Below are 9694 nucleotides of genomic sequence, written 5' to 3'. Positions count from 1 at the left end.
TGTGATAACCCAAATCTTCCAATCAGCTACAATAGTGGTAATATTTCTACATTCTCATCCTTGAACTAAAAAAAAAAATGAAATAATGACAGAATTCCTCACATGCATGCCAATATTTCAACAACAGTTAAAAATAAATGAATGAGAAAAGTAATCGTCCATTCAAAAAAGAAAAGAAAAGTTAGGGTTATTTGGGATCCTTACCTAGACAGAACCTACGATGATATTGTTGATTGGAATAAAGATCAGCTTCACGAAAAACCCTACAAATCCCATCACAACGAACCCGATCGCAGTACGAAACGCAACTTTCGTGAATTCTACACCGTATTGAGCGATTTCAAAACCAAATCGAGGAGGGAAAAAAATAAAAAGATTAACGAGAGATTTTAAATTTCGAAGATCCACATGATATTTCGAAGATTTGATCAAAAAATTCAAAAAAAAAAGAATAATCGATAGAAAGAGCGATCGGACTGTAATTTTACCTTTCCGATCTGGTTTGTGGCATCTCTTGACGAGGCGGTAGCTGTCCTTGGCGAATTCTCTCAAAGGATCGACCACTGAATCTATGGCATCCATTTTCAGAAGGAGGAGAAGAAACCCTAGATCTGAGAGGAGAAGGAGAAATTTGAGAATTGTTATGACTATGTAAAGAAAGAAGCCTTATGTTGACGCGTTTTATAGTAGTTTGACGCTATTTACCACAAACTCCCTACTTTTTTCACTTATTTAAGAGAAACTCCCTTTGATATTTCTGACTAGATGACTCAGTATGAGACATTATATCAAGAGAGATGATAAATTCGCTTTCTCTGTAGGATAGTTTGCACCACTTTAGGCGTTAAAGTCTGCCACATTCCCTCCTTTACAGTGGTGCGAATTATCCCACAGAGGGTGCGAATTTATCACCACCTATATCAAACGTTGCGTTGGATTATCGAAATACGTATCCTAAATTCCTAATCCGATTCGTATTTCTATTATCTTAACACGAATGGGGAAAAATAAATTAGTTATTTTAATTTTTTAAAAAAATAGGAAGTCTAAACTGAAGGGAACCCTCGCAAAAAAGAGGTGAAAGGGCTCCCCCAATGGCTGCAAATCACCATCATGTTTGACTTTTCGGCAGTTATTAATGCATGATGGGGATGTGCAGCCAATGGGAGAGCCTTTCACCTCTTTTTTGCAAGGGCTCCCTTCAGTCTAGAATTCCTCTAAAAAAATTCAATAATTTTTTTTTTCTCAGTTGGGCAAAATAAAAATATCATGTATTGGGTCTAGGGGTGCAACTTGGGTCGGGTTGCATAGGGTTGCAGCCAACCCTAGCCCAACCCGAGATAGCATTCCCTCAATCCTAACTCGACCTAACTTGGACCTCAGGTCGAGGATGGTCAACCATCTAACCTGTTTTTTTTTTTTTTTTCCAAATCGAGCCAGGTTTGAGTTGGGTTGGGTTCGGATTCTCCTAGGGCAAACAGAATAGTACAAGAAAAAACAAAGCACAGAGAAAATCACAATTAAATTAGAGGACGGAGGCTGGGTTCAAGTTGGGTCGGGTTGCCAAGGCCTCAACCCTAACCCAACCCGAAATTAAATCGGGTTGGCTTTTCCCAACCCAACATAAGGAAATGCCAACCCAAGCAAGTTAAAACCGTCTGTTTCGAGTTGAGTTTGACCCAAGTTGCACCCTTAATTGGGGCAAGAAAGGATGACCCTAAGCCGTTTGGATACGTGGATTTTAGAATCTAGGATTTCTTCAAAATTGTAGATAAGATGCAAGAGAGGAAGCGGACCATCCGTCGTTTTCTGATTCCTTGCCCTTCTTCCGTCAGTGAGAGAGCAACAGATCATCCCATGTTTCCATGTTTTAGAAATCGCAGGATGTGGGAGACATTTCAAAAACCTGGATTTCTTACCTAAAATCCAAGAAACGCTGTCGGAAGAGCACACAGCAGCTTGATGGTGAACCCTCTTGTACATTGCTTTCAACCTAAAACCTGGATTTTAAAATCCGCGTATCCAAATGGCCCCAATATGGAAGCAATGGTTGGATGAGAGTTGTGCTACGATGACAACTCATCATATATATCAATATTGGACGGTTGAGGGGCACAAAATTGGATGATCTTAACCATTCATTTTTTAAGAATGGACTTTCAAGGAGGTTTCTCTACCGTGCCATTCATTTTACACAGAACATATTGGACGGTTAGGATCATCCTACTGAAAAAAAATTTGAGCCGAGGAGGAACAAATGAATGGTTTAGATCATCAAATTATGTGAGCCCCACTCTCACAAGTCGAGTGAAGCGTAAAAAAATACAGATAAAAACTAGGGCACAGGTCTCTCTCTCTGCCCTTAAACGGAAAAGAGAGAAGAGGAGCAGCAAACAAGTCTCTTCCAAGGGAAACTGGAGGGAAAATACAGTAGAAAATGGTAAACCCATTACCTCAGTTGCATCAATTTCATTCTTGATACATTTATATGTTTGAAACCCATGAAAGATTTTGTTAATTATTTGTCTTTTCCATATTAAAACTCATGGATTTTGGTCTTGATCTTCTTCCAACAATGGGCAGCTTTTCATGAACAAAACATCTTTTTGGGTGCAATGGATCATTGAAGAGCAATCAAGGATCTACAAAGAGCATCAAGCTTTCAAGAAGAAGCCAAGCTATTCAATCTTCACTTCTTGTATAGGTGGCTAGGGCATTCCTTTTTTAATTCCCTAGAGAACAACCGCTTAGAACTCGGCGGAGAAGGAGAGTCTTTGTAAAGGTGTAAGGGCATCCTCATTTAATATCCCTTGGAAGTGTAACCGCCTCGGAGCCGGGCATCGTGGAGGTCTCCAATAGTGGAAATCCTTAAGGACGATCTTAAGAAGAGTGGAGTAGGGCTTTGCCCGAACCACTATACATCGGTGTGTTCTTTCTTGTCTTGCACTTTCATTATTGTTTTTGGTTTGACGTTTCATTTTGCTTTCAATTATATTTGCACTAACCAAATATTTAATTAAGTGAAGAAAAATTCCAATTAGGGTTCATAGGTAATTTTTTAAAAAGGGCTAATTTAGTGTTAAAATCAATTCACCCCCCTCTTGAGTATTTCACTTTCCAGTAGTCGATTAGGACAAGTCAACTTGGGAAATGCTCACAAAATCTGAGGATTGTTGGTTGTCTACTTCACTTCTTTGTTTGATTATAAACATCCTTTCAAATCCCATAACATATCACCTCAAATACATGCAACATATCACCTCAAATACATGCATATCGCCGCAAACATCCAAACGGTTTAGATCATTAAACAAGTGGTTCAAACATATGCTTCTGCCACCATTATTTTTCTTTTAAAAACTAGGCATAATGTCTCCTCTAACTATCTTATAATTCTGCAAGACTGTGCCGATGGTTTTCGTCTATTCGTAATGGAGAATATTTCAGTTTTGCATCCATTATTTAGCCATGAGTCCCTCCTAGGCTACAATAAATGGATATTACCCCTCATTCCTAACCCATTCCAAAACAGGTTCGCTCATGCCAAAGGGAGCAACCACAATTAGCGATTGGTCCACTAATTCATGCAAGGAAACTTGCATGTGGGTTTCCCTTCAGTATCTAATAACCTTGCTTTAATGCGTCCATAATTGAACTCTATAGACTAATTCTAAAAATACTATCTTAACACGTGCATCCCGCACAGGCATTCAGCTAATTTCAACAATTTCATAAAATAAAATAAAATTCCAAACAGCTTCAAAATTTGATTATCAATTAAAATTGCTAATCATGTGATAACCCAAATCTTCCAATCAGCTACAATAGTGGTAATATTTCTACATTCTCATCCTTGAACTAAAAAAAAAAAAATGAAATAATGACAGAATTCCTCACATGCATGCCAATATTTCAACAACAGTTAAAAATAAATGAATGAGAAAAGTAATCGTCCATTCAAAAAAGAAAAGAAAAGTTAGGGTTATTTGGGATCCTTACCTAGACAGAACCTACGATGATATTGTTGATTGGAATAAAGATCAGCTTCACGAAAAACCCTACAAATCCCATCACAACGAACCCGATCGCAGTACGAAACGCAACTTTCGTGAATTCTACACCGTATTGAGCGATTTCAAAACCAAATCGAGGAGGGAAAAAAATAAAAAGATTAACGAGAGATTTTAAATTTCGAAGATCCACATGATATTTCGAAGATTTGATCAAAAAATTCAAAAAAAAAAGAATAATCGATAGAAAGAGCGATCGGACTGTAATTTTACCTTTCCGATCTGGTTTGTGGCATCTCTTGACGAGGCGGTAGCTGTCCTTGGCGAATTCTCTCAAAGGATCGACCACTGAATCTATGGCATCCATTTTCAGAAGGAGGAGAAGAAACCCTAGATCTGAGAGGAGAAGGAGAAATTTGAGAATTGTATGACTATGTAAAGAAAGAAGCCTTATGTTGACGCGTTTTATAGTAGTTTGACGCTATTTACCACAAACTCCCTACTTTTTTCACTTATTTAAGAGAAACTCCCTTTGATATTTCTGACTAGATGACTCAGTATGAGACATTATATCAAGAGAGATGATAAATTCGCTTTCTCTGTAGGATAGTTTGCACCACTTTAGGCGTTAAAGTCTGCCACATTCCCTCCTTTACAGTGGTGCGAATTATCCCACAGAGGGTGCGAATTTATCACCACCTATATCAAACGTTGCGTTGGATTATCGAAATACGTATCCTAAATTCCTAATCCGATTCGTATTTCTATTATCTTAACACGAATGGGGAAAAATAAATTAGTTATTTTAATTTTTTAAAAAAATAGGAAGTCTAAACTGAAGGGAACCCTCGCAAAAAAGAGGTGAAAGGGCTCCCCCAATGGCTGCAAATCACCATCATGTTTGACTTTTCGGCAGTTATTAATGCATGATGGGGATGTGCAGCCAATGGGAGAGCCTTTCACCTCTTTTTTGCAAGGGCTCCCTTCAGTCTAGAATTCCTCTAAAAAAATTCAATAATTTTTTTTTTCTCAGTTGGGCAAAATAAAAATATCATGTATTGGGTCTAGGGGTGCAACTTGGGTCGGGTTGCATAGGGTTGCAGCCAACCCTAGCCCAACCCGAGATAGCATTCCCTCAATCCTAACTCGACCTAACTTGGACCTCAGGTCGAGGATGGTCAACCATCTAACCTGTTTTTTTTTTTTCCAAATCGAGCCAGGTTTGAGTTGGGTTGGGTTCGGATTCTCCTAGGGCAAACAGAATAGTACAAGAAAAAACAAAGCACAGAGAAAATCACAATTAAATTAGAGGACGGAGGCTGGGTTCAAGTTGGGTCGGGTTGCCAAGGCCTCAACCCTAACCCAACCCGAAATTAAATCGGGTTGGCTTTTCCCAACCCAACATAAGGAAATGCCAACCCAAGCAAGTTAAAACCGTCTGTTTCGAGTTGAGTTTGACCCAAGTTGCACCCTTAATTGGGGCAAGAAAGGATGACCCTAAGCCGTTTGGATACGTGGATTTTAGAATCTAGGATTTCTTCAAAATTGTAGATAAGATGCAAGAGAGGAAGCGGACCATCCGTCGTTTTCTGATTCCTTGCCCTTCTTCCGTCAGTGAGAGAGCAACAGATCATCCCATGTTTCCATGTTTTAGAAATCGCAGGATGTGGGAGACATTTCAAAAACCTGGATTTCTTACCTAAAATCCAAGAAACGCTGTCGGAAGAGCACACAGCAGCTTGATGGTGAACCCTCTTGTACATTGCTTTCAACCTAAAACCTGGATTTTAAAATCCGCGTATCCAAATGGCCCCAATATGGAAGCAATGGTTGGATGAGAGTTGTGCTACGATGACAACTCATCATATATATCAATATTGGACGGTTGAGGGGCACAAAATTGGATGATCTTAACCATTCATTTTTTAAGAATGGACTTTCAAGGAGGTTTCTCTACCGTGCCATTCATTTTACACAGAACATATTGGACGGTTAGGATCATCCTACTGGAAAAAAATTTGAGCCGAGGAGGAACAAATGAATGGTTTAGATCATCAAATTATGTGAGCCCCACTCTCACAAGTCGAGTGAAGCGTAAAAAAATACAGATAAAAACTAGGGCACAGGTCTCTCTCTCTGCCCTTAAACGGAAAAGAGAGAAGAGGAGCAGCAAACAAGTCTCTTCCAAGGGAAACTGGAGGGAAAATACAGTAGAAAATGGTAAACCCATTACCTCAGTTGCATCAATTTCATTCTTGATACATTTATATGTTTGAAACCCATGAAAGATTTTGTTAATTATTTGTCTTTTCCATATTAAAACTCATGGATTTTGGTCTTGATCTTCTTCCAACAATGGGCAGCTTTTCATGAACAAAACATCTTTTTGGGTGCAATGGATCATTGAAGAGCAATCAAGGATCTACAAAGAGCATCAAGCTTTCAAGAAGAAGCCAAGCTATTCAATCTTCACTTCTTGTATAGGTGGCTAGGGCATTCCTTTTTTAATTCCCTAGAGAACAACCGCTTAGAACTCGGCGGAGAAGGAGAGTCTTTGTAAAGGTGTAAGGGCATCCTCATTTAATATCCCTTGGAAGTGTAACCGCCTCGGAGCCGGGCATCGTGGAGGTCTCCAATAGTGGAAATCCTTAAGGACGATCTTAAGAAGAGTGGAGTAGGGCTTTGCCCGAACCACTATACATCGGTGTGTTCTTTCTTGTCTTGCACTTTCATTATTGTTTTTGGTTTGACGTTTCATTTTGCTTTCAATTATATTTGCACTAACCAAATATTTAATTAAGTGAAGAAAAATTCCAATTAGGGTTCATAGGTAATTTTTTAAAAAGGGCTAATTTAGTGTTAAAATCAATTCACCCCCCTCTTGAGTATTTCACTTTCCAGTAGTCGATTAGGACAAGTCAACTTGGGAAATGCTCACAAAATCTGAGGATTGTTGGTTGTCTACTTCACTTCTTTGTTTGATTATAAACATCCTTTCAAATCCCATAACATATCACCTCAAATACATGCAACATATCACCTCAAATACATGCATATCGCCGCAAACATCCAAACGGTTTAGATCATTAAACAAGTGGTTCAAACATATGCTTCTGCCACCATTATTTTTCTTTTAAAAACTAGGCATAATGTCTCCTCTAACTATCTTATAATTCTGCAAGACTGTGCCGATGGTTTTCGTCTATTCGTAATGGAGAATATTTCAGTTTTGCATCCATTATTTAGCCATGAGTCCCTCCTAGGCTACAATAAATGGATATTACCCCTCATTCCTAACCCATTCCAAAACAGGTTCGCTCATGCCAAAGGGAGCAACCACAATTAGCGATTGGTCCACTAATTCATGCAAGGAAACTTGCATGTGGGTTTCCCTTCAGTATCTAATAACCTTGCTTTAATGCGTCCATAATTGAACTCTATAGACTAATTCTAAAAATACTATCTTAACACGTGCATCCCGCACAGGCATTCAGCTAATTTCAACAATTTCATAAAATAAAATAAAATTCCAAACAGCTTCAAAATTTGATTATCAATTAAAATTGCTAATCATGTGATAACCCAAATCTTCCAATCAGCTACAATAGTGGTAATATTTCTACATTCTCATCCTTGAACTAAAAAAAAAAAAATGAAATAATGACAGAATTCCTCACATGCATGCCAATATTTCAACAACAGTTAAAAATAAATGAATGAGAAAAGTAATCGTCCATTCAAAAAAGAAAAGAAAAGTTAGGGTTATTTGGGATCCTTACCTAGACAGAACCTACGATGATATTGTTGATTGGAATAAAGATCAGCTTCACGAAAAACCCTACAAATCCCATCACAACGAACCCGATCGCAGTACGAAACGCAACTTTCGTGAATTCTACACCGTATTGAGCGATTTCAAAACCAAATCGAGGAGGGAAAAAAATAAAAAGATTAACGAGAGATTTTAAATTTCGAAGATCCACATGATATTTCGAAGATTTGATCAAAAAATTCAAAAAAAAAAGAATAATCGATAGAAAGAGCGATCGGACTGTAATTTTACCTTTCCGATCTGGTTTGTGGCATCTCTTGACGAGGCGGTAGCTGTCCTTGGCGAATTCTCTCAAAGGATCGACCACTGAATCTATGGCATCCATTTTCAGAAGGAGGAGAAGAAACCCTAGATCTGAGAGGAGAAGGAGAAATTTGAGAATTGTATGACTATGTAAAGAAAGAAGCCTTATGTTGACGCGTTTTATAGTAGTTTGACGCTATTTACCACAAACTCCCTACTTTTTTCACTTATTTAAGAGAAACTCCCTTTGATATTTCTGACTAGATGACTCAGTATGAGACATTATATCAAGAGAGATGATAAATTCGCTTTCTCTGTAGGATAGTTTGCACCACTTTAGGCGTTAAAGTCTGCCACATTCCCTCCTTTACAGTGGTGCGAATTATCCCACAGAGGGTGCGAATTTATCACTACCTATATCAAACGTTGCGTTGGATTATCGAAATACGTATCCTAAATTCCTAATCCGATTCGTATTTCTATTACCTTAACACGAATGGGGAAAAAATAAATTAGTTATTTTAATTTTTTAAAAAAATAGGAAGTCTAAACTGAAGGGAACCCTCGCAAAAAAGAGGTGAAAGGGCTCCCCCAATGGCTGCAAATCACCATCATGTTTGACTTTTCGGCAGTTATTAATGCATGATGGGGATGTGCAGCCAATGGGAGAGCCTTTCACCTCTTTTTTGCAAGGGCTCCCTTCAGTCTAGAATTCCACTAAAAAAAATTCATTAATTTTTTTTTTCTCAGTTGGGCAAAATAAAAATATCATGTATTGGGTCTAGGGGTGCAACTTGGGTCGGGTTGCATAGGGTTGCAGCCAACCCTAGCCCAACCCGAGATAGCATTCCCTCAATCCTAACTCGACCTAACTTGGACCTCAGGTCGAGGATGGTCAACCATCTAACCTGTTTTTTTTTTTTCCAAATCGAGCCAGGTTTGAGTTGGGTTGGGTTCGGATTCTCCTAGGGCAAACAGAATAGTACAAGAAAAAACAAAGCACAGAGAAAATCACAATTAAATTAGAGGACGGAGGCTGGGTTCAAGTTGGGTCGGGTTGCCAAGGCCTCAACCCTAACCTGTAGACACCCCATTTTGTTTTGTTTTAATCAACAAAGAAGTTAGTGTTCTTGTTATCAGTCTCCTTTAGTGTTTTCCATTCCCGTGTCCGCTCCTCTTGTTTTCTCGATCTTTTTGGTTATTTTTGTCATGTTTTGTGTCGTCCTGATAATTGTTGAGAAAGGTTATTCCCAAGAATCCGAGCAAGAGAGAATTTGGATCCGATTGATGGGCCCGTCTTGAGCATTTGTTTAGATTTGGATCAAACAGGGTGGCCCGCGCATTGTTTTAGTGAAAAATGAGTTTTGAACCTACTTCGATCCAACACCTAAAGATGATCATCAAGAGAACGGTCAAGATCTCAGAGAAGTCGTTTTAACAACCAATTTTGTTACGATCATCAGGTTGAGTTACTCGGATCAGCCCATTGAAATGATTTAGGAGGACACAACCTACTTAGGTAGGGGACCCATCAATTGGATGGTCTGGATCGTCATAGAGGAATGATTTAAGGGGGCACAACCAATTTACATTGCGACCCACCATTTGA

At 38.7% G+C, this 9694-nt stretch overlaps 3 protein-coding genes across 3 annotated transcripts; all 3 read right to left on the bottom strand.

Moving 5' to 3' along the window:
- Positions 1 to 204: 204 nt before the first annotated feature.
- Positions 205 to 582, bottom strand: LOC143890848 (protein transport protein Sec61 subunit gamma). Its single transcript, XM_077395528.1, has 2 exons — positions 489 to 582; positions 205 to 320 (listed from the first exon to the last, which is right to left on the bottom strand). Exons 1-2 carry the CDS (start codon positions 580 to 582, stop codon positions 205 to 207), a joined length of 210 nt encoding a protein of 69 aa, XP_077251643.1.
- Positions 583 to 3999: 3417 nt separating this feature from the next.
- LOC143890847 (protein transport protein Sec61 subunit gamma) lies at positions 4000 to 4377 on the bottom strand. The gene is made up of 2 exons (XM_077395527.1): positions 4284 to 4377; positions 4000 to 4115 (listed from the first exon to the last, which is right to left on the bottom strand). Exons 1-2 carry the CDS (start codon positions 4375 to 4377, stop codon positions 4000 to 4002), a joined length of 210 nt encoding a protein of 69 aa, XP_077251642.1.
- Positions 4378 to 7789: 3412 nt separating this feature from the next.
- LOC143890846 (protein transport protein Sec61 subunit gamma) lies at positions 7790 to 8167 on the bottom strand. The gene is made up of 2 exons (XM_077395526.1): positions 8074 to 8167; positions 7790 to 7905 (listed from the first exon to the last, which is right to left on the bottom strand). The coding sequence occupies exons 1-2, from the start codon at positions 8165 to 8167 to the stop codon at positions 7790 to 7792; spliced, it is 210 nt and encodes a 69-aa protein (XP_077251641.1).
- Between the last annotated feature and the right edge of the window lie 1527 nt (positions 8168 to 9694).

Source organism: Tasmannia lanceolata, unplaced genomic scaffold (assembly GCF_043159265.1).
Source record: "Tasmannia lanceolata isolate RefF3 unplaced genomic scaffold, GAP_Taslan_0.1 ptg000013l, whole genome shotgun sequence".
Classification (NCBI taxonomy): domain Eukaryota; kingdom Viridiplantae; phylum Streptophyta; class Magnoliopsida; order Canellales; family Winteraceae; genus Tasmannia; species Tasmannia lanceolata.
The sequence above is the reverse complement of the archived record's forward strand: the minus strand, read 5'-3'. Positions and strand labels throughout refer to the sequence as shown.

Bases quoted from the DNA above. Each gene is read 5' to 3' on its own strand.
- LOC143890846 (XM_077395526.1), bottom strand. From the start codon at position 8,167: ATGGATGCCATAGATTCAGTGGTCGATCCTTTGAGAGAATTCGCCAAG. The intron at 7,906-8,073 runs GTAAAATTACAG...AATACGGTGTAG, and splicing joins CCACAAACCAGATCGGAAAG to AATTCACGAAAGTTGCGTTT.
- LOC143890847 (XM_077395527.1), bottom strand. From the start codon at position 4,377: ATGGATGCCATAGATTCAGTGGTCGATCCTTTGAGAGAATTCGCCAAG. The intron at 4,116-4,283 runs GTAAAATTACAG...AATACGGTGTAG, and splicing joins CCACAAACCAGATCGGAAAG to AATTCACGAAAGTTGCGTTT.
- LOC143890848 (XM_077395528.1), bottom strand. From the start codon at position 582: ATGGATGCCATAGATTCAGTGGTCGATCCTTTGAGAGAATTCGCCAAG. The intron at 321-488 runs GTAAAATTACAG...AATACGGTGTAG, and splicing joins CCACAAACCAGATCGGAAAG to AATTCACGAAAGTTGCGTTT.